Source organism: Carica papaya, chromosome 2 (genome assembly GCF_054855325.1).
Source record: "Carica papaya isolate Zhongbai chromosome 2, ASM5485532v1, whole genome shotgun sequence".
NCBI lineage: Eukaryota > Viridiplantae > Streptophyta > Magnoliopsida > Brassicales > Caricaceae > Carica > Carica papaya.
In genome coordinates, this window is record NC_142310.1 from 6,955,352 (window position 1) to 6,980,191 (window position 24,840).

General features: G+C 31.6%; 2 protein-coding genes across 5 annotated transcripts; both read left to right on the forward strand.

The window, feature by feature from the left end:
- The first annotated feature begins 11,991 nt into the window (after positions 1-11,991).
- Positions 11,992-14,559, forward strand: ARP1 (RNA-binding (RRM/RBD/RNP motifs) family protein). 4 transcript variants are annotated; one of them, XM_088213031.1, is made up of 6 exons: positions 11,995-12,588; positions 12,742-12,886; positions 12,990-13,113; positions 13,206-13,248; positions 13,793-14,027; positions 14,299-14,559. In XM_088213031.1, exons 1-6 carry the CDS (start codon positions 12,406-12,408, stop codon positions 14,322-14,324), a joined length of 756 nt encoding a protein of 251 aa, XP_088069157.1. In that variant the 5' UTR covers positions 11,995-12,405; the 3' UTR covers positions 14,325-14,559. The 4 variants fall into 4 exon arrangements, with proteins under 4 accessions (XP_088069158.1, XP_088069157.1, XP_021910465.1 ...); XM_022054773.2 differs by having other exon boundaries at positions 14,325-14,559; XM_022054774.2 differs by having other exon boundaries at positions 11,996-12,588; positions 14,305-14,559.
- Positions 14,560-16,261: 1,702 nt separating this feature from the next.
- On the forward strand, positions 16,262-24,221 carry AAPT1 (aminoalcoholphosphotransferase 1). The gene is made up of 20 exons (XM_022054561.2): positions 16,262-16,385; positions 17,741-17,936; positions 18,371-18,380; positions 18,466-18,516; positions 18,800-18,877; positions 18,992-19,067; positions 19,163-19,185; positions 19,259-19,359; positions 19,693-19,787; positions 19,952-20,020; positions 21,221-21,290; positions 21,526-21,589; positions 21,672-21,712; positions 21,798-21,882; positions 22,284-22,346; positions 22,537-22,595; positions 22,746-22,798; positions 23,081-23,153; positions 23,422-23,464; positions 23,622-24,221. Exons 2-19 carry the CDS (start codon positions 17,800-17,802, stop codon positions 23,441-23,443), a joined length of 1,170 nt encoding a protein of 389 aa, XP_021910253.1. The 5' UTR covers positions 16,262-16,385; positions 17,741-17,799; the 3' UTR covers positions 23,444-23,464; positions 23,622-24,221.
- The last annotated feature ends 619 nt before the right edge of the window (positions 24,222-24,840 follow it).

Genomic DNA, 24,840 nt, shown 5'->3' on the forward strand with positions numbered 1-24,840 from the left:
TTACCAGAAAATCACCTTTTCGGATTGACTAACCCGTTCTGGTTGCTTACTGTGTGGTTCCAAGAATATTAATTTGCCACGATGGCTGATTTATCACCTTTGGTCCTTAAAGTCCATCTTAGATTTCTCATGCATTAAAAGGTTAGGTCTTACTCACTAGAGCCAAGGCTCAGAAAGTGGATGAAATTGAAGCAGGTAGCATTATTGGCTAGCTCTCTACGCAGTTGAATCTAATCTCGTCCTAAGCATCTAGAATAAATTATTTTCCATGATCTAGACTTTTTTTTTTTAGTTTTTAAATAATTGCATGTCTATAAGCATGAAACACGCAAATGTTTTTTGTAGACTTGCTTCCCCCCATCTTTGCCTATATGAAATCATAAGATTTTTTTTATTTCGAATTCTGAGTCTTATATTGCTAAATCAATTTCTGTCCTTTTTCTAGCAAAATTGCGTCCGTAAATTTCACAATCTGTAAATAGGTTTTTAACTGTTTTTTAAAGTTCTTATCTTCAAGTCAATTGTTTTTCTAGATCAGCAAGTAGATTTTGAGAGTTATGGGAACTTTTCATTATTATTAATCATTAACTGTACAATCCCAATGTCATCATTCTCGTAGACTTGAAACCATTGGGTGAGGATAGTGGGTACAAAGTGGGTGTACAGCTTAAATGAGGGAATAGACTTATCTTGTGTGGTTGAAATAAAAAATTAAAGCGAATAACAAGGTTAGGTTTGGAATGACCATAGAATTTTGTTTAATTCGATTGTAACTGACATGTCATATCCTATTACTTCAAAGATAACTTAAAGAAGAGATAGTGCAAAACCTGAATGTGTTTAAACAAAAAGACAACGGAAAACATCATATAGTTTTTGCCTCGGTGCAAATTAGTTCTCATCTTTTGGATCTTCGTGGAGTAAATTGGCAATTCTAATTTTTACCCAATAAGCCAAAATGTTGATCTTTTGTTGCTTCGCATCTCCCGGGGACAGAATACTGTTACAAGAATCTCTTGATCAAAAAGTTCTAAATCCATGGCCATGTAAAATATTTGGGAGAACACCTCAGATTTTTTTTTAGGCATGACCGATGGATAGTGTTTCTCAACAGATTGTTTACAGAATTGATGCATGCATAACCGTTGTATGTGATGCTGAATAACCTTGACCGCCAAAGGTGGGGAAAAATATATGATCACTTAATTATGTTCAGTGGAATTATATGAATATATATATATATATATATATATGCACGTTCACTGTTTCATATACATGTGAATCTTCTCTTGAGAAATATTGTAGGGTGCACCATATTTCCATTGGCAAGGGAGCTCTGCCAGATTGCGAAATGTGGTCAACAAATGGCATCCAGTTAGGAATCAGAGTCCTAAAACAAAAGGTAAATTACTACACAAACTACAAGTACCTATAACTGCCGCAACTCATGCCAAGACCAGCTAGTATAGTACACTAATCCAACGGTACCGACCAAACCCCACCACCATAAATGATTGTCGACACAGACACATTCGCTCAAAACATATCAATCGTGGCTATCTGTTGTCTCTAACTTGTACTGGACACGCTTTCAACTCTTTTCAAAACCATCAACTATATATATTTACATGTGTAGCATATGAAGCTTAGACAGTACAATTCACCCCCACATCCAGTAGTAGTCGCACGTGAGGGGTGACTCGTTGACACGATGCATAAACGTGGTGTGTGATAATAGAAAAATGGAGTGTGTATGTGAGAGACAGAGGAGTAGCGTGGTCACATCATGTTCTGGTTGGTCTCTTATCTGTCTGTGTCTCAAGCCTTATTATGTACATACACGTGTATACGTATAACACTCACGTAAGAAGCCTAGAGATTATTATATATGTATATGTTAATAGTCTGTGATACATGTAATTCAACGTGTCTCTAATATACATTCTACATATCCTACCCACGACGTGACCATCATTTCTTGCCTGCACGAGCCAGCCAGCTCAATCCCCCACCACCCACTTGGCCTCTCTCTCAATATTAAAAGTTTCTGTTCTGTACAAGTATAATCACCAAATATCATCAATTTGAGCTTAATTTAGCACGAATTAAATGATGGTTTTTTTTTTTTTTTCTTTCTTTCTTTTACTCTTTTTTTCAGAAATTACGCGCGTGTGTGTGTGTGTGTATATATATATATATATGAAGGAATAGGTACAGTTTGCTCCTCTTGAGTTACCCTTCTTTTCTAACTTCATTAATTAAGCATGCGCTGAATACATAGCACTCAAATCTCAATCTAATTCGTTGAATATATTTTTCAACACCTATATGATCATGATTTATGGTTGATTTGTCCTATCTAGATCTTCTGTTCAAATGTTGAATACTTAATATATATTCTTTGATTAGTTTAGCTCATAATCATAGTGAGCATGAACCTGGTATATTCAAAGCATTACCCCCTAATCCGATTATTATTACATATTCCATCAATTATCTTTTGCATCTGATCAATTAGTTGCAATTAATACATAAGCATTTTTTTAAGTAAAAAAATAAATATATTTATTAATTACGTGATATACATACAGTAATTATATGATTCTAATCCACCATCTCTTGCTGAAGATACATCTTAGTGATGAATCAAAGAGAAATGAGGTGATTGTAATTCAATTAATGTATCCCAATAACATTAACAAAAACAAAACTAACAGCTCTTATTTTACAGTAAGTCATCATATACATATGTATACGTAGTACTTATTTATATCATATTTATCAATTAAATTCATTAAATATTTTTCAAGACATCCCATAATGAATTATTAATTTATTTTTCAAAAAGATTACGTGCCGCGGTGACTTAATATATAAGAAGCTCAACATATAAGAAAGTATATTCTCCCTAACTAATATTAGCACTCCTTTTCCACCTTTGCAATGATGCAAAAAGAGAAGAGAATGCAAATAATAATATTTGAAAAAAATTTTAATTTCCAAAAAGTTAAATTGGATATTTATATATAGTAATTATTTCTATTAAAAAATAATTATTATATAATATTTCTTTTACCATCTTCTAATTTATTCATTATAACACTATCAACACAATAATAAATTAAATATTAATCACATTAGGGATCTAATATTTTTAATTTATTATTAATGTATAAAATAATAAATTTTACATTCTTAATTAAATTTAAATAAAATATTAGTAGCTTAATTATTTGACCACGATGCTCTTGACATGAAATCTAGAATTTAGAAATCATGGTATTATGAGTGAATTTTTCCTTTTTTTTCTTCATAATGCCAACTCAGAGCATGAGAGGGTACAGCTCATGCCACTTAAACCCCTTGATCAGAGTCCATGCTCTGCTCTCTACTTTAAAGGAGGCAGCACCCAATTATGTAAAAGTACATTATTAATATCTCTGTCTGTCATTCTGGTTGGTTTTGGTGGTCAAGATATAATCTGCATTTACAAAAATGCCCCCCATGCCATACAGCTGGCCACGTTCCATTTGCAGAGAAAGAAATTGAAATTCAGTGCACGCTGGGAGTACACGTCACGTGGCCTTTGTTTTTTCACAACCCAAAACCCTAAAAACCTGCTTTTTGTTTTTACACTTTTTTTAAGGCCTGCACCACATTGCACACGCACAGAGCCCTCCATGCTCTCTTCTTACTCACTCTCTTCCTTATGGGTGTATAAAGCAGGAGCTTCTCTGCATATTACAATCAACTTTTATGATAGTTTATTTAAGAGAAACATAATTGTAAGCATATCTTACTATTTTATTGTTTAAATGCTTTTTTTTTTTTCCTTAGCTTATTACTAAGAAAGTTGTTATTCTCCTAAATTTGTCAGATGAATCTGTTTCTGCATCAAATATTTGTTAGAATTCAAGGAACGATGAAAGATTTTTTATCCAAAAATGTGTACGAAAGAGGATGTGAGAATTATGTGGTAAAAATTTTTCAATACAATCATTTAACATTCAATCAATAATGATAGAAAATAAAAATAAGTAACAAGTAAGGAAAAAATATGAATACATGTTTTGAACTTGAAATACTTAGTTGTAGTTGGAGGTTTAGGTCATGTTAAGCTAAGTGATACAAACACAAGCAGCCAAATTTTTATTCTTTGGCAATTGACAATTAGCAAAGTGAAGACTTCAAATATTCTTGGATACATTATCTATATAAAGAGAGTTATTTCTGACTTTTTTTCTTAATTTTAAGTACTTCATATGAAATGATCGTAGGAGGTGAAATTATTCTGAAAGTAATGTATTATTTTTAAGAAGCAAAAATACTGTAAAAAATAATAATGTCTTAAAAAATAAGATTATTTTAAGAGATAATTTTGTCTTATGACATAAAAATATCTTGAAAAGTAAAATAGTCTTATAATATATTAAAAAGAAATTAATATTTTTTTATTATAATTAATTGATTAATTAAGAAGTATTTACCTGAATAGTTCATATGTCTTTTTATTTTTTAAGAGATTGTGGATCCAACTCAGGTTTTATGTCACTACATATTTTTATTATAAAATTATATTATGATAAATATATATGTATTACTTAATTAATGAAATATATATTTTTATTTTAAAAAATTAAATTTATTTTTTGAATTGATTTGTGCATTAAATATTTAATTTAAAAAAAATATTCAAAAAACATAAATAATTAAAAAGTATATTTTATTATCAATTGAATTATAGACAATCACAACAGACTTGATTACTCTAAGTATCTAACGAAAGCTTTTCTAGCTAAAGTATGTAAGATCAATAATATGATTAGATAAACATATGGATACACATAAATAAGTTTGTGAGTGTTTGTATATATATATATATATATATATATATGGAGTAGGTGAAGAGACTTAATTTCGAGTTATTAAGTTTTAGTAAAAAATGTTATGTTATCTAATTACATACTTATAACAAAATAAAAAAAAATTAAAAATAAATAACTTATAGTTTCATTTAAGGGAAGGTAGCATCGGAACTTTCGGAGTATGGGACTCCCTTATAGTAACAGCATGGAAGATGAACAGTGGCAGTCAAACCTCTTTCATTGACCATTCCTGACACTTACACTGGCATCTCACCAAATCGAAAGCTTTTGCTCCCACTTTTAATATATATATATTATACGTACTCTACAAAAAAAAAAAAAAAAAAAAAAAAAAAAAAACTTGCCATAAGCATGAATCTCCGTAGGCCCCGTGAGGGACACGATTATATATATGTAATATATATATATATATATATAGATATATGTACTCTCAATTTTTATGAAAAAAAAAAAAAAACTTTAGATGGAATTTTTAATGTATTAAAACTAGTGCAACTAAGAGTATTTTTTAAAAAATTAATTTAATTTAATTATTATAATTTTATAAATTAAAATTAAATTAAATATTATAAATAGATTAATATCAATTTTAATAATTATATTACTATATCATATCTATTTAAATAAGAGAACAATCTGTACTAGCGGGGTACTACTTTATTTTTTTTCTTTTCCTTGTTTAAAAGAATTTAATTATGATAAAGTAAATTAATCAATTTAAATTAAGAAAATGACTAAATGTTTTGATTTTATTTTTAAATAATTCAAATAAGATCTTGGAAATTCTTTCCATGGCTAAATTCGTGGTAGAGGACTAAATTTGCTGCTAAATTTAAATAACATTTCAATATGGTATGCTTGTGCAATGGATTTTAATATTTATGTTAAGTATTAAACCCATAAAAATAATATAAATAAACTAAAAAATTGACAACCAATAATCAATATATTGTAAAAATAATTCATCTGGAGTATATTATATTCTACAAAAATAGAGAATTTATGAAGATGTTTTTAGAAACTCAATAAAACATGTTCCAATTAATTATCACAAAATACTTTTTGTTTACATTGATCTTTTGGAGTCTTGAGATAACAATATGATTGAAGTTTTTTAAATTTAAAGTAAGATTTCAACAAAGAGTTAATTTTTATCAAGAGAGTAAAATAAAATTAATAAAATAAAAATAAATAAGATTAATTATCAACAATTATAGATTGGGGTATTGGAGAAATTCAAATCTTAAATATTAATGAAATCTTCTATATAAAAGCCAACAATTAACTAAATAATAATATTAAAATTTATAAATTTTGCGGAAGCAATCTAAAATTTTGAGTCACATTTATTCAACAGTTTAATTGAAATGTTTAATACAGTTATGAGAATAACTCTTAAAAAACATAAAATAAATAAAAATGTAAATTGAAAATCTATGTGATCAATCTTTGATGCATAACTAAAAACAACGAGAGGTTACTAATTTTACGAGAGGTTACTAATTTTCTTACTGTTCAAGATCCGGATGTTGATCGTTCTTATTTGAATTAATGATAAAAAATGTGAGTTATGTTAACTCAGTAAAAATATCAATACTTTGCTACCGATACAAAAAAAAATCAAAAATTTGTAGAAATCATAAACAATCAACGAAGCTTATTTTTTCTTATAAGTAAATTTATTTAACTTAAAAACATGTATTTCTTACTCACATTTTAAGTTTCTAGATATTGTTTATAAAGAAACAAATCAGAATAGCAATACACACTACACATTTTAAAAAAACAACAGTAATTAACCTTTTACTTACTTACCAATGTCGCTGGGGGTTTATAGGGATTCTCACTACATATGAACCAATTAACCATTCTATAAATCAACCGGCCGCCCTTATACCTCATCCGGTAATAGGCGTCAAACACACCATCGTTTCAATATCTCATCCAATAATAAGCGTAATCAAATAATTCCCAACCCATTTTGGTATGGTATTCCTTAACCCCGTCCAATTGAGGGTAATGTCTACGGTAAGTTTCACCCTATTACTAGGTTCATGCACCCTTTCTCATGACATCCGGTAAGTTCCTTAATTTTTTTTAGCACGTTGCACATAAATACTAGTCCCCACTACCATTTAGCCACCAAATACATACAACACTTACATTATAAAATTACAGGACAATAGGACAATCTTTTAATGGGTAATATAAATTGATACTCAATAATTAAAGAGAACGTGAGTAAGACATTTGTTTCTAGCCACCAAATACATATAGCACTTACATTATAAAATTACAGGACAATAGGGCAATCTTTTAATGGGTGATGTATATTGATACTCAATAATTCAAGAGAATGTGAGTAAGACATTCGTTTCTAAACTAGATTAACAAATAACTATAAAAACGGTTGAATAAACTAAATAAACAAGAAAGACAATCAACATCAGTAAATTGAAGTATACGAAGTAACAGTAAATAAATAAAAGCGATATAACAATAAACATAGATAAGTTTAGGGCAATTATACACTAACCGGTTACTGACTCCATCAAAGACCCGTATTTAATTAATCAAAAGATCGCCAACATTTATAATTTTTTATTTATTATTTATTATACTTTAATTTAACCATAATGAGAGAAAGAGTGAGAGATTCTTACCCTGATTCGATGTCCAGAATACTACTATTTTCACTACACTTTCCGACGATTTCTGGTTCTTGTATTTCTTAGATTTTTTTTGCTAAAACCAAAACATACGTCAAAAATCACAGAAATATGTAAAAAAACGGCCAATCAAATTCTTCTGGGGGTCGGTTTAGGATTCTGGCACAGTGACGCCACTGTGCTATGATGCCAACTCCACCTTCAACAACGACTCCTCCTCTCGGTCATGTTAGTTTTGGTCGGTTATGGGTGAAAATCTGCACGATTTAGGGTTAAGTGGCTTTATTAGTGGGAAAAAGGAGGAAAACCACAACTTACCGTCGATTTAGGGTTTTTAGTGCGGTGGCTCCGCCACTTCTCCCTTGTAGTCACGGTTCTCATTCTTTTATCCTGTACTGAAAATACGTTAGGTAATCAATGGTCCAAAATGAAAGAAAACAAGAAGGGGATTCGGACTCACTGGAGGAATTTTTCAGTTTCGGGCGCAGCGGCTTAGCCGAGCTTCGCCCTCTATTTCCAGCTTTTTCCTCTGTTTTTCGGCAACAATAAGGGTTTGTAGTGGTGTAAAATGGAAAGACATAGCAAATAAAAGAAAAAAAAAACTCATCATTTGACTTGGTCTACAATGAGGTGACGACGGTGATCAGCTTCCCCTTCTTCGACGATTGATTTGCTTTCTGGCCGCCCTTCTTCTTCTTATCCGGTGGTCTCGACGACTAAGGTTTTAGGGAGCCGGGCAGTGGGGTTTAAATACCTCATTGGTTTCGATCTGAGTCGTCCGTATGGAACACGAAGAGCGGCGAGAACCTTTCGATCGTGCCTAATGAGAAAATTGATATGGATCGTCCGATTATAAGCATGCAAGTTGTTCAATCGAGCCTATTCAGGGAATCAATCTTGATTGTTCACGCGCGCAAGTGAGGCCCTGAGCCATTCGATCGGCCTAGCACGCATATCGTCCTCATGGCTTCCTGCGTGGAACCATGCTAGCATGTTCGTCATGTGGCCGCATTTTTCTTTTTTATGATTTGATCCCTCTTTTTTGATTTTTTTTTTTTCAAATATACTCTTCTCTTATTTACAATTTGACCATAATTTTTAAATACATCCAAAATATATATTTCTTTAAAAATTTTAAAAAAATTAAAATTAAATTTTTTTAAAATTATTATTAAATAAATTTAGTCATCGTGGACTCGGAGTGTTACATTCTAATTTGTAAGGCTAATAAAAAAATAAGAATTTTCGAGTCAGATGAACTTGGAGTAAGATCTTTTGTAAATAAAAAATGTATATATTCATCAGTTAATTAGTATAAATATACTAACCAAATACAACACAAATAATTTTCAAACAATAATACTTATTATAATACAATTTGACCTGAACTTGTAATTTTTTATAGATTGAAAATTTTTTTGAGGAACTCTCGGTTTACTCTTTAAAAAACTTTCAGGATTTCACAAATAGTTTTCTATATCTTGACCTCTTTAACTCATATTAAATTATTAAAATTTAAAATTATTTGAAATAAGTTTACATTTCTTTTTGGAAAAAAGAAAAATTATTTTCGATAAAGGAGAAGAAAAAAAAAAAAAAAGCAACGCGGTTTGACCATCTTCTTGAAGGAACTAATTCGGCCGGTAATTTAGGTCTCCATGATTTATGCCATGATTTTCTTGGAAGCCAAACGCCACCTTTCAATACATTCATATATTTAGTTTCTTAGATTCTCTTAATTAGTTGATTAATCCCAACTCTTCAATTAATTAATTAATTGAAAATTAATAATATAAATCTTTTACTGTCCATTTAGTATTTTCTTAAATTGATTCAAGTGAAAAATGTCCAAATTTACGGTAAGTTATTAATAAAAAATATGATAATAATTTATTTGAATAAATTATAAATAGACTTAAAATAATATTAAATAATATGATTATACAAGGGATATTAATTTAATGTAAATTTGACCGAATTAAACTAAGATTAATGACTGGAGCAGGATTAAAGAAAAATAATCAGTGGATTCCTCATATTAATTTTTTTGTTAACAAATATTTGAATTTAAAATGAATACAAAAAATATCAAAATAAAATAACTAAGTTTTAACCATAAAGTTTATTTTTCAAAAAATAAAAATAAAAATATAAAGGTAGCATAAGATTATCATTTAAAATTATAACAGTTCCTAACCAAAATATTTAATTTTGTATATCACATTTATAGATAATTAATTATATGATTTATATAAGTACATTGTTTATATTCAGTAAAATATTATTTTTTCTTAATATATTTTAACAAAAAAATTTGTCAGAAAATTAGTAATAATTAATTACGGAACGGGATTATAATTATTAATGCAATTAATTTGTTAGAGAGACAGCTAAGAGTTTCTGGGGGTGTATGTGCATGGGCGATGATGATGATGACGATGCACACCTGAGTACATCAAAATTTGGGACCCACGTGATCTTAGCATCTGAATAATGAGGAAGTTGGAGAAGTACAGCTGTCTACTACACTCTTCACTCTAACCTTTGGCTTTGACCTTCCCGTATTATTTCATTGACTTATATATATATATATATACACATCTCAATTTATTTTAATTTTTTGAAAATTTTGAAATGTAATTAATAAAAATATTTAAATATTATAAAAATTAAATTTAATAAGAACTGTAAAGTTTATCTTTTTTTTTTTATTTTGGGAGAGATGAATATTCGATTATTGGGTAAAAAATAAATAAATAAATTAGAGGAGAAGAGCATAAATGCAATACGGGGTGGGGCCAGTTGTCGTATTGGAACGACGATTGGGACAAAAACAAATTTTTTCATAGGATTGCACGTAGTTTGCGTTTAAATTTCTGTTACCGTTTGCGGGCCCCACTCTCTTCATTTTAACGTAACGCCTTTTAAGCTGTCCCTTCCTTCCGGCGTTAACGTGCTTCCATGCTTCGACTCTTCTAATTTTCCACCCAACCCGACGCGCTTCTCACCTCCGTGTCATCACGCTCCTCTGATTTCAATAAAAAAGAAATTTTAACGTGTAATAGAGCACATATATATGTATATATATATCCGTTGATATATGCTTGATTAAAACATAAAACTATTTAGGAATGACAATTGCTGAGACTCTTTGCCCGCGTGTTGAATTTGGATTAAAGACATAATTTTATTTAATTATGTCTTTAATTTTCTCTTAATTAAAATTATTAGTATTTATATAAACATCGTGTGATAAATAACATGGATGCTTTAATTAACTTAAAACATCCTTTAAATTTACTATTTAAGTATATTTATTTCAGTAATAAGAAATACCCTCTAAATTATCTAGTAATTAATTTAAAAATTTGTGAATCTTATTTTAATAATTAATTTTTTTAACAAAAAACGAAAATCCATTGTATTTAATAAATAAAATTGATAGTAAATAATATCAATATATATTGTGATCATGACAATGTGACGATAAATGAATATAATTGTGTTTTAATAGGATAATATATACAAAAAAAAATAATCAATTAAAAATGATGATAGATAATATAGATATTATGGTGACAATATGATGATTTATTAAAATGATGTACCGTAAGAAGTCATCATAATCTAAATTTTATATTTGCTATATACGTGATACATATGCGTGTGTGTGTGTGTATGAATAAATTATAAATGCATATTTTGTACATGAAAAAATTTAGTATGTTTATTTGTGATAGTAAATTAAATAAATGATAACATAAATAAAAAAAGGATAAATAATGGGCAGCTATATATGAATAAATAACAATCTATATATGCAGTTTATTTGTTGATATAATTAATAAATTCAAATTGATATAGTTTTATTGAAAACCACCATACCTTAAATTATAACGCTATATATGGACCGTATCTTCTCAAAGAAGGAAAATAGACGGATTACATAATTAGACCAAACAACTTTACGGTATAAATTAATATAATTAAAATTTATTTGTTCATTGTATATTAAATTTTGAAATAATTAATTACCCAATTAATATTTATAAAAATTAAAACCTTAACGCAAGATTCACAATTTTAGTTCAATAGATTTTAATATAATATAAAATAGGACCAATTAACACTGATTTTTCACAAAAAAATATATATACAAGTTGATATTACAGTTAATAAGATTTGAAAAATAAGTTATTTAATATACAACAATAAATAATTATTTATATTTATAAAATTTGTATACCATCCAATTTTCAGATCTCGAAAGCTTTATTAATGGATTAATTTTTTATAATAATAAAATCTAACCTTTATTCAGACTTATAGCAAAAAATGTCATAAAAATCAATTACACATTATGAAATTCATTGACTACACGCATAGATACATATATACGTACACATATATAGGGTTACGCATATATAATGTGAGAGAGAGGCGTGTGATCACGTTGATAACTTGGGCCTAAAACCAAAAGTCCAATCTATCTGTCTGCCTCTCTGTCTCTGTCTTTTCCTCCATTTCTTGATTCCTTCCTCTCCCCTTATATCACCCTTCCCTCTTCCATCCTCTCTCTCTTCTCTCCCAGTCTTCAGTCTCTCCATTCTCGATCACCCCTCCTCCAGTATAACTCCATTGAAACACCCTTCACTTTCAATCTCCCCCATCAAAACCCACTCCTCATCACTATCTCTACACTATCATACACGTATATATAAGCTTTCCTTTTCTGGGTTTTTTGTTGAGTTTATCGGAACCGCATAAACAATTATATATATATATATACACATTATATTGGCTTCTTTGTATAGGAGATTGGATTTACAGTGTTCATCAGGAAGGGTGAAATGACGATGAGCAATCACGTGGGTCAGTTCGGTGACACGACGCTCACGAAAGTGTTTGTTGGCGGGTTGGCTTGGGAAACTCCCAAGGAAGCCATGAGAGAGCACTTCGAGAAGTTCGGCGAGATCCTCGAAGCCGTCATCATTTCCGATAAGCTCACCGGTCGATCCAAGGGCTACGGCTTCGTATGTCTCTTTTCGATCATATATACACACACCCAGATTTATGTCAAATCTCTTTCTCTCTCTCTCTCTCTCTCTCTCTCTCTCTATATATATATATATATATCACACACAGAGAAAAACATGATAAGGTTTTGTTGTTCTGTAAAATAAAAGGTTACATTTAAAGATGCCGAAGCGGCCAAGAAGGCTTGCGAGGACGCCGCACCGATCATTAACGGTCGCCGAGCCAACTGTAATCTGGCTTCGCTGGGCGCCCGCCGCCCGAGGTCCGCCTCGATCACCACTCCTCCTCAACAAGGTATATAAAAGTTTAAAAAGAAAAATGTCGTTGATGGCGTTTTCGTAATTATCAGCATCATGAGGGCTTTTTCTACGTTTTACAACTTTGATTTTGCTTGAAGGATCCAACGTTGGACCGAGGGCCACGTCAGTACCGGCAGCTAATCACGTTCAGTGGTATTACCCGGCGGGGACACCGGCGACGCCATTTCACCACCAGCATCATCAGCCCGTTCCTTTTTATGGGTACGCCAATTTTGACCGTTGATTATTTCCTCAGGTGCACAGTTTTAAGGTGTACCGTATCTTACACAAGGCGTTCTCTTTCTCTGTTTCAGGTATTCTCCCACTTACATTGCGACTGATATCAGTTACAACCATGTAAGTTTATTTAATTAAATTAATCAAAGCATTGAAATTCAATATAAATTTTATAAAATTTTAATTAATTAAATTGTTATAATTTTTTTTTTGGAACTTTGATTAGTACTTTAATTAGTTGATTGTCTAAGTAGATCGGGGCCCAATAATGTTTGTGTGAATGTAGTAGTGGTCCCAAATCTGGACCACTGATTTCTGTTGGTTTGTTCGTTAACTGAATGAATCAAAAATCAGACGGCTAGGATTCAATTAATCGACCAAATGTATTGAATAGGATTTGAAGTTTTGTTGTCAGTGGTCCAAAAACTCGCCGCTGCGCCATTCATTCCTTTTTGGCCCCCCATCAGCCACATTTCCAATGTCTGAGGATGAAAGAAACTAAAGCTTAATTTTATTTTTTTGGAAATTTTTTTACTGAATAAAAAAATAAAGAGTAAAATAAAATATTTGGAAAATTATAATTTTCCCTTTAAGCAATTTAGAGAAAAAAAGTTTAGAAATAATAATAATGTTATTATTATATCGTGTGTTGTGTGGTGTACAGAAACTAAGCTACACTGGTGGGTCCTACGTAAACGGGCATTTCTCTCAGGTGTACCCGGGACAAGCTATGGTAGGTGCGAATACATTGATGCCGATGTACCCGCTGTATCACGTCCATCAATCACAGACAATGGGGTTACCTGTCCATAGTTTCCCTTCATCACCAGCGGGACCCATGGCCGCCGTGCCCACCATCATGTCAAAACCTGCATCAATCGGTCCTCATCCGAATGCAGGTACATGATTGCTTGGGTGTGAATGCATCACATGATAGTTTAAAACCTAGTTTTAACTGTCTAAAAAGAAAAAGAGTGAGAGAGGGAAGAATCATCGTGGCACGTGGTTGTCTGATAGTGTTTGGCCCACTTCCAGTTGTCAGTCATCTCGGGAGACCATGTGGCTTACTTGACATAAAATGCCCACATGGAAAGAATATGTCCCTTTTTTTTTTTTTTTTTTTTTAATATTTAATTATTAGTTTCTTAAATAAATAAACTGATATTACAGAGACAGTTTGTTTGGCTGTGGAGTAGGGATAAAGAAGGTGGTGGGTTAATTAAGGCTGCGGCTGCTGCTGGTGGCGGCAAACAATTAAATAACAAAGGGGGAGACAATGGAGGCTGCTCAGACCAATCAAGTCTATTATTATTATTGAGATCTCATCTTCTGTTGTGGCTAATTTTCTTTTCCAATTTTTTCTTCTTCTTTTTTTAATTAATTAAATTAATTTTCTTATTATTTATTATTATTTTTTTGGGTGTTTGATAAGATTCTTTAATTCTCTTTATCTTTCTAACACCTCAACCTTAGCTGTGATCAATTATTTGGAGCCAAAAAAAAAAAAAAAAAAAAACACACAGACATGTAACAGAGATCATGTATAACGCCCATCTCTTATGGGTTTGCTTTTTATGGCTTTACTTGCACTTTGTTGCATACCACTCTCTCTCTCTCTCTCTCTCTCTCACTCTTCGTGTGCATATATATATATATATATATATGCCAAACATATGTGTGCATATGTATGTGTTTCGTAGGTTAAGTTGTAGTGCCTTAGAGAAGACTATACTCTCATTATATTTAGTGTTGATAAAAAAAGTATATGTTCAACTGTGTATTTACAAGGGGTTTCAAACGAATCAAATATAAATGGGTTATGTATTAATAATATTCATTTGGGTGAAGTAAATATGCTAGTAGTGAAATGAAATGTGAAATAATGAAGTCGTAGTGAGATGGCTCTGGGTGTTTGTCTTGGAACGTTAAATCCCAAAATAGAAAGGCATATTATAAATTATATACATAAGTGTATGGATTATCTATCTGGTGACCGAAGAATGAGTTTAGTCACAGGAAATGGGTTGAACTAATCCACCAAGTATCCAACTTACAGTGCGAGTTTATTTGATGTTTTTACAGTTTGTGTTTAAACGCGATCTTTCTTTTCTCTCTAAATTTTTCGAGTTTCATTTTAAGTTTTGTACTATATTTGAAATAAATAAATCTTTAAAGTGCAGAAATTATTTTTTGATTTGTACTTTTATACACTTTAAAAAATTATAAATTTTAAAAATAAATAGAATGGTTAAAAATATATATTTTTGAAAAAAAATATTTATATTATTTTATAAATTCGATTTATTTCGTATCTAATAAATAAAATTAATCAATGTTTATTCTATGTTTTGTTTATAAAAGATGGATAATTTAAATTAAATATATTACAGAAAAAACTTATAATAATATTAAATTTTAGTAAAATACTTTATTTCAAATATCTAACTTGAAAGCCCAAATCAACAAGAACAAAACAATTGGAAACTTGTTTTTGTCCAAACTGAATTTCCAAGAGAAAATTAACCAGCTACATGTTGGTCTATTAAAATTTTGACTTTCTCGGTCTGGGTTGACCGGTGAATAAATATGGGCTTTTTGCAACTAGTAGTCCAAGATTCTTATGACATGGTAAATTCCATTCTTATTTCTTTTAATATATATCTTAATCTAAAATAATCGTCTAAAATTAAACATCTACGTCAATTAATCACTTCAACCGATTAAGAAACTGAAAGACCAATCTTCTAATTTGCCTGCCTCGAATCCTAAAACCAACTAATTATTTGATCGAAAATTTTGATTAAGGTTTTAATTTTTTTTAAATTAATAATTAATTGTTTTGAAAAATGAATTAAGTATATAAATTAACTTAAAAAATTATACATACGTACGTACACACACACACACACACACACACATATATCAATTTAATATACGTAACATAATTAATTAATATGTTTAAATAAATTTTACTAATTTATTTTCCGTTATTCGATTACTAGCAGTAAAACTTTTTATTACTGCCTCCTTAATTTTACCTTGCACGTTTTACGAAAAAGCCTTGGAATTTTATTTTTAAATAAATTTGGATTCCCAACACCCATTTTAATTATTATTTTTTTTTAAAAAATAATATTTTTTAGATCCGTCATTTGTTTAAAATTAACTAATGCCAAACACCCTCCATGGTTGTCTTCGTTTGTCTTCTAATTTCTGCTCCGTCTCTCCATCTTCCCTTTCCTGTCTCACCGGAATAGGTAACTGATCCCTTATTTACCTCTTTTCTTTTTAATTTTTGTTGCAAAAAACATAAATCTCTCATTGACGGAGGTCGATTCATGAATGGATCGGTCTCCATGGAAGTAGCTTCCCAGCGGGAGACCCATTTTAGAGAGCTCTTCTGGGTCGATCCATTTGATGGGTTGCGCAGCGGCACCTCCATCCATTTAAGAGAAGTTGCCGCTGGGAAGCTTCATTTCGAGAGGAGCTACCCAGCGGCAGGTCCACCCGAATTATAGGAGCTGCCACTGGGCAGCTTCATTTGAGGGGTGATTGATGTATTCCGGTTAAAACATGTGTCTAGGTATTTGTTTTAATTTTCATTTTATTAGTTACATTTGATTGAATTAGTATATTTCATTGAATTGAATATTTTGCTGTGAAGATGAAAACTAGAACGGGGCTTGTTAGTGAATAAAAGAAAATTCAATTTCTTTATGTTATTAGCAAACGAAATTTAATGATCAAAGTCAAGTGAATTGAACATTATGTTTCTTGAATCACTCGTACATTTTGTAAAACTAGTGAGAAAGCCGAGGCTTCCTCTATAATACAAGGAAATAAATAGAGAAAGAAACATATTGCGCATATCTTCTTATTGTTGATGAACAATGGTACTGGATGGACACCCAAGGAACCAAAAGAAGCAAAAAAGTCAACTTATGATAAATGCAAGGCATATTATTCCGTCCTATATATTATTTTAAGTTTCTAGGAGAATTTTGTTTTGTACTTTGAATACCATGATTATTTGTTTACTTTTTAGTACTAGAAATAACTAAAAAAGTTGTACAAAAGCGAGCACTAACTCAAAAGCCAACTCAAAGAGCCTTTATATAATTTTTACTTCGAGTACTCTTACTATCAGAGCAAAATTTTATTTTATCTAAGATCTTTTATCAGGAAAAATAGATTACAAGAAAATAAACAAATAGATTCTCGTTCTCTCTGTTTTTCTAGTCTTGATTTAGTAGTCAGTTCTGCTTGGCTTCCAGTTTCATGGCTGATTTATTGATGTATTTTGACTTCCAGGTCCATTCTTTCTGGTTTGATAGTAACCCTTTCTTTTTATATCACTTTATATTAGGTTGTCTCTCCTTTTTTTCAAAATACTTTTCTTGGTAGTGATAGAAAAGTGTATATCCTACCTAAGTCTTCGGAATCTATTCGTTTGATAAAAAAAGTAAATCTATTGTTTCATGTCATCTCTGCTAACTTAAAGCATTGATTTCGGTCAGTGATTCATGTTTATTTTCTTTTTTTGTTGAAAATACTGACATTAGCGAGATGCTTCAACCAGTGGAATAACATAATAGCTATTAAATTATAGCAGGTTTTACTTATCCTTCATAAGGATTTGGTGGCAAGAACTTGATTTGATCAGCAAAAAAAATGGGTTACATAGGCGCTCGTGGTGTAGCAGCTCTGCATAGATACAAGTATAGTGGCGTGGATTACTCTTACCTGGCCAAATACGTGCTGCAACCCTTTTGGAGTCGCTGTGTCAATTTCTTCCCGCTTTGGATGCCGTAAGTAATCTATTGGTTTGGTCTCTAAAGTCTATCATGTTAAAAAGTTAAAGTTGATTACTGATCCACTTGTCAGATGGTCTGTAACTTTGATCGGCACTTAGCTTATGGTTTCTAATTCCATATAATCACAGATATTCCATTTAAGCTAATAATCATTACCGAGTTTATAACATCAGTTTGCTGAAAATGATCAAAAGTGGGATAGATGACCCCCCAAATGTTGTTAACTGGACATGAGAGCTAGAATGTAAATGTTAGAATCTGAAAATAGCAAACTTGACGATTGGAGTAGAGATTATTTGTTAAGGTTTGTTCATGTAAGCATTGGTAGGTTGGTTTTTCGTGTGTTTCTCACTGCATGAAGTTCCCTCTGACATTTACTGATATTATTCTGTGTTTCTTGTTTGCATTTGCTGCTTAATCTTCTGCAGACCAAACATGGTATGGCAATTCTTTCTTTTGAATTTAATTTGCAACATTTCTATTTATTCTTCTTGACTGCTTCTCATGTCTTTTGGTTTTCCAGATAACACTTACGGGATTTATGTTCTTGGTTACATCTGCTTTGCTTGGCTATGTGAGTGGAAATTTCTTGATAGTTGATGTTGGTGTTTGTGGAGAATGAGTGTAAAAATAAATGACAAAAGAAAAAGATAAGAGAGTGTTTGGTATTGTTTGTTAATTATGAGTTCTTCAATTTTAATCTGATAGATAATTTCATCGACTAATGCCTACAAACGGACATGTGAATTCAGTATTAGGTTATGCAATAGAGTTGAAAACGGAATTCTATTCATTTGTGGTGATTTATATATGTTCTTTAGACCAACTCACCTGATTCTGGTTCATTTCTGTTTCAGATATATTCACCTCATTTGGATTCGCCACCCCCAAGGTGGGTTCATTTCGCGCATGGATTACTTCTATTTTTATATCAGGTTTCAATCTGTTTTAATCTGGCTGTTCAATTGGTTTAATTTCTATGCTTCTGTTTCTGCTTAATTTTGTATTATGGTATGGCCCTGTTTGAGCTCTTAACTACTACATGCTAGACTTTTGATGCTGTTGACGGGAAGCAAGCACGAAGAACAAATTCTTCTAGCCCATTGGGGGAGCTTTTTGACCATGGTGATATCTTTTATCATGACTGTCATTCATTATTGACTTTGTAATTTATGCTAAATACTGACAAGCATATATTTGGTTTTCTCATTTTATTGCAGGATGTGATGCACTTGCATGTGCGGTATGTGTTAATAATCTTCTATATTATCTTATTTTATGGCTGGTGTGGTTTACTTTCTTTCACATGATGGCAGTTTGAGAGTATGGCCTTTGGGAGCACTGCCATGTGTGGAAGAGATACTTTCTGGTTCTGGGTTATTTCTGCTGTTCCATTTTATGGAGCAACATGGGAGCAGTGAGTGATCCTAAACTTTACTATTCTTTTATTTTTTAATTTTTATAAACTGAAAGCAGTTTAGTGCAAATAGAAGTAATCTTGTTGGCGATGTTTCAGATTCCTCTTTTTCTTTCCCCACTTCCAAGACCTAAATGGAGGGGTTGTCTTGTGCTTTCTGGATGATTTTTCCCTTGTCATATTTTGCCTGTTCATTTAAAATTGGAGATTGGGACTCCTGTTTCTGTTCTTATTTTCTTTGGAAACTTTCTAATTGTCTTTGTTTATTTATTTTTCTTTATTATGCTGGTTTGGAGATTATTTGCAGGCTAATATTTACTTCTACTGATCCAGCTATTTCACAAATACACTAATCCTACCAGTAATCAATGGACCTACGGAGGGTCTTGCATTAATATATGTATGCCACTTCTTTACAGGCTTTGTTGGTAAGCTGCTTCAATGCTTTATTATCTGTCTCCCTCTTGAGCAGCTCTACTGTGAAACATTGTTTAGCATTTTTATGTGATGGATTCATTATCTTCACTTGATTTTTCGTTAATTTTTGTTATTTTCTTTGGTAGTACTGATGCCCTCTGTTTTTCTTTCTAAGGTGCTGAATGGTGGGCTCAGGAATTTGGAAAGTCCTTGTCCTTCTTGAGTTGGGTGCCATTTCTTAGCGGTAAGAATACTCATGGTTGCTGTATTAGTTGGACCTGACATACCTACCATATGATAATGAATGAATAATATGGGTTTAGTGTACTGTTAATTTGTGTGATAATTGTGAGGTTTCTCCTAATGGTCAGTGGCTTGCTAATGAGATATGTATGTTCCTACTTGTAGAAATTGATTATATTTCTGATAATTGGTTGTCTATGTTTTGCGTGACTGATAAAGGGTGTTTCTCTCATCATTTTTGGGGAAATAGTGACTGTCTAATTGAAATTACGAGGCGCATGGTATCTTACAAATGTGTACCATTGAATGCCTTCCAAGAATTTTATAGTGCACCCTTCCTTATATAGGTTATATATGATATGTGGCATTTTGTTGTATATTTATCTTTACTATCCTCTATTTCATAAGGTATCAGTTCTTCAAACTAAATGTGCCCTATATTTTGCTTCTTCTAGTTACACAAATTGAGATTTTGCTTCTTCTAGTTATATGAATTGCTTAAGTTCCCCCAATCGCATTTCAAACGTTAAAGGGAAAGTTACAGTAATCTCGTCGAGGTTGAGGAAAATGTATTTACCTCCTACTTTGGCTTGGCTTTTAGCACATTTGTCTATCTTACCTCGTATTGGAAACCACTATTCTTTAGTCATCAAGTCAGGTAAAGAGTGATGGTGCATCCTCAACAATAAGAAGAAAAAATGATTACCCTTCATGATTATACAAAATTATGTTCTTAAACATTAATATGATTATTGCTATCCTTCATTCTTAATAGCTATAATTCATGACAAGTAAGATTGTTTTATTTTACTGTTAAAGAAAGCATATAGCTGGCTATGCATCATTTTATGATGTATAATTTTTCATCATATTCATTTTACTAAACATGGTAAAAGGAAGTCCATGTGATCTCTTGTAATTGGCAGCAATGAGCATAGATTTTCCCAAAACCATCAAATGCTTAACATAATTTTTCATCTTTGTTTATCCTGGTACTCTGATGATTTATTACCTTAAACTTCTTGATGTTTGATTGTGTGAGATATTGTATCTCTATAGTTGAATTACTCAAACTTGCATTTCTCTTAACTTTTTTTTAGTTGTTTTTAATTTGGACCTTACATTTGCTTAATCCGAACAGGAAGTTCCAGTTGTCCGTCCAATTTTATTTGACTTCATTTTGTTTTTTTATCGATTCCAGAAATACCTACCCACAGGGCAGTATTATATTTGATGATAGCATTGGGTGTTACACCTACGGTCACATTCAAGTAAGTGGTTTTCTATGTGCTATATGGTTGAAGTTCAATTCATTTTGGCATGTATGGCAAATTCATATCCAAAGATAATGAAATTTCTTACTTGTCCAATCAGTTTTAGACTAACAATGATAGACTGTTGGAAGTACTGGAACCTCTTTCTGCGAATAGTTACTTTGAACATAAGTTCATTTGTATTGCTTTGGTGGTGGTAAGGTGCTTTATTTTCTTCTTCTTTTTTTGGCAGTGTGTCCAATGTCTATAAGGTGGTTCAGGCAAGAAAAGGAAGCATGTTACTGGCATTAGCTATGGTAATTCCATGACCTCCTGATGTTTATAAACATAATTCTTATTTCCCAGTATGACAACTGATGGATATTCTCTTCTCATCAGCTTTATCCTTTTGCTGTGCTTCTGGCAGGAGTTCTAGTTTGGTATGATTGAAACCCTGTGATTAGATTTTTCTTTTCTAACCCCCAATATGCAAGGAGGCCTCCTATATGAATCTTTTTTTCACAGGGATTACCTATCTCCATCAGATCTAATTAGGAACTACCCACATTTAGTTATATTGGGAACTGGACTTGCATTTGGGTTTCTTGTGGTAAGCAATCATTTTTATTTGATTGGATTTCTTTTTATTTGAGCTTAACTTTTTGAGTTTCAATTTTATAAAAGATGGAAAAATGACTTTTGGTCTTGTCAAGCAATAGTGTTTTGCTTCACTGATGGGTTGTTGGTTCATGTTTCTGACAAATGATGTGCTTATTTTATTAGTTAACATACATTTGTATATAGTTGAATTTGTTGTGCGTTTTTCTATAAATCATATTTTCTTCTAGTAATATTTAGTAGGTATTACCTTATTTGTTCCCCGTCTTACACAGTTGTTGTAGATAGTGCTGCAGTTCTTAGTCTAATACTTTGTACTAAGCATCACTTACATATAATCAAGTAATCAATTTCCTTATCATACTGTTGCTTATTATAAGTTTATTTTGGCAGGGGAGGATGATTTTGGCTCATCTCTGTGATGAACCAAAAGGATTGAAAACTAACATGTGCATGGTATGTTGAATCTCATTTGAAACAGTACTCGCTCTTTTTTCTCCTAAATATTTGGACATGCCCTTTTTCCCCTCATCGTAGATTGATTGTATGGTCCATATCATGGCAAATGGTTTCTTTAAATGCTTAGAGCTGTTCTTTTTCTTTTCAAGTTCCCCCCAAAACTAATGCTTTTATTCTATTTTTGCAGTCACTGTTGTATCTTCCCTTTGCCATTGCAAATGTGCTCACAGCCAAATTGAATGATGGGTATGTGGTACTTCAACTTTACTTTTTGTTTTTGGGGTAAATGTTACTCATATTTTACTTGCTGAGATAATCAAATGATCATGTCAGTCAGCCCTCCTTCAGTCAAGTCTTTTTCGTGTTGTATTTAGTTTTGTTTGCTTTTTGTTGCAGGGTGCCTTTGGTTAATGAGTTCTGGATGGTTCTTGGTTACTGTGTATTCACAGGTGTGCATAACCTCTGCCTTGTAATTTTCATGCATGTTTGCTCATGTTGGGGAATCGGCTTATGTGAGGCACATTCCTGAACCTCATTAGAATTATCTGCTTCTATGTTTGGCCAGACAACTCATTGAGTTCCATTTGAAGGAAAAACGTAGAAATTTCATGCAACTATGTATAGTTGCTACCGCTTTTTGTTTTCCCAGTCTCAGCTTAGAGATGCATAATTTTTTTTAAATATTATATTTCATGTTTACTGGCTGATGATTCTCTTCCTCTGGACACCAGTTTCATTGTATTTACACTTCGCAACGTCTGTCATACATGAAATCACAGCAGCGCTGGGAATTAATTGCTTCAGGTGAGGCTGTTTGCTGCCAATCAATAGCTTCTATCTATGAGTTTTTCAATGGCCTCAAGTCTTTTGCTATTGAATCAGAGCACAGGTTTTATGAAAATACATGTGCCTTGAGGTCTGTAACTTAGAGTACCATAGGAAATGTGATTATAGGATGGGTTGATTGTTCCCCCTATGCTAAATGGCACTAAAGCATAAAGTTAAACTTGCAAAAGCTTCTGCTGTAACTGAAGGTTGATGATTTTAACTAACAATCTTGTTAAAATAACAGAATAACTAGGAAAGAAGCCTGAAAATTCTATCATTATTTTCAGGTATGTCATTTCTGTTTTTCATTACCTTATTTATGTTGAACTATTTAATTTCTGCATACTGGATTTTACTACCTGATGCTTACACAACTTTTATGAAGTCAAATGGGTATTTTAGTTCTATAAAGATTTTCTTTCTCCATTTTGATTTTCTTTTCAGCTGGCTGCTCGGGATCAAATCAAGCAAGACTGGTGGCATGGGAATGTCTTTTTTGATTGAAACATTGATGATGGATTTGTATGTGGCCCACTCAAAACAACCTAGTTCATCCGCTATTATAGTAAGTTTATTCAGTTTCGTAGTGGAATAGGCAGTCATATGTTGGTGACTGTTTTCAGACATTAATTGAGAAAAAAAAGAAGAAAACTATCAAACTGTGGATTTCTTGGTTATTAAGCATGTGATGAGGGATGATGAGACTTACTGGTTTTATTAGGAGTTTGGGTTGAGATTTGCGCATGTATTCTTAAGAGTGGCAATAGAGCTTTTACCAGCTCATGGGGTGCTGGACGTAGGCTGTTAGAGCAACCAACTGCTAAGTCAGATCACATTTGTAAGAGCTCTAGTGTTGAAACTGTTATAGAGTATAGATTTGGTGCCAAGAAGAGTTATGCGGTGCTCTTGCTCTCAGGCCAATATATCAGAGCAATTCAACCCTCTTGAAATTTTGATTGTTTTGAACTCAGTGATTGAGATTTATTACAGATGGATCTGACTTGTTAAAAATCAATGATTCCAACAATTTGTTTTTATTGCCAAGGATTGTGAGGTCAGATGGTGATGATAAATTCAGCATTTTTCCCATCTTGGAAATGACAGCATGGGGCTGGAATTTCAAATGGATATTGACATTATGCATGCATTTTTTTAGGGGAAAATGCTACCATGTCTTTGAGGGATGGTTTTTCTATTAATGTAATGAAAAAATATATATATAGAGTGAAGTATAGTTTGGTCCCATATGGTTTAACTTTTAACAGTTACAATACTCTGGTTTTGCTACTAGTAAGATAATATAACCCTGTTAGTTTATGTATATAGTCAGTCTGTATTTAAAAAGCATGATGTGAAAAATTATTAGTTTTAGAACGTACTTTTTCAAAGCTTTTTTTTTTTTTAAAAAAATAATTTGTAATTCTATTTCATCTTTAAATTTATGCTTTAAAAAAATTGTGTGTTTTAGTTTTTCTTATAATGAATGAGAAGTATAATATGAGTTTGCATTGAGTATTTTCAAAATCTAGGTCATTCGTGTGGTCAAACTAATATTCTTAAATTATCGAAGAAATAGTTAAACTGAAAATGCTGAAATTGCCGATCTGAAGACGGTACATCAAACTATACTGTGTCTAGAAAAATATATATATATATATATACA

Bases quoted from the DNA above. Each gene is read 5' to 3' on its own strand.
- AAPT1 (XM_022054561.2), top strand. From the start codon at position 17,800: ATGGGTTACATAGGCGCTCGTGGTGTAGCAGCTCTGCATAGATACAAG. The intron at 19,788-19,951 runs GTAAGCTGCTTC...TTTCTTTCTAAG, and splicing joins CTTCTTTACAGGCTTTGTTG to GTGCTGAATGGTGGGCTCAG. The intron at 22,799-23,080 runs GTGTGCATAACC...TCTGGACACCAG, and splicing joins TGGTTACTGTGTATTCACAG to TTTCATTGTATTTACACTTC.
- ARP1 (XM_088213031.1), top strand. From the start codon at position 12,406: ATGACGATGAGCAATCACGTGGGTCAGTTCGGTGACACGACGCTCACG. The intron at 13,249-13,792 runs GTAAGTTTATTT...TGTGGTGTACAG, and splicing joins CTGATATCAGTTACAACCAT to AAACTAAGCTACACTGGTGG. The intron at 14,028-14,298 runs GTACATGATTGC...CTGATATTACAG, and splicing joins CGGTCCTCATCCGAATGCAG to AGACAGTTTGTTTGGCTGTG.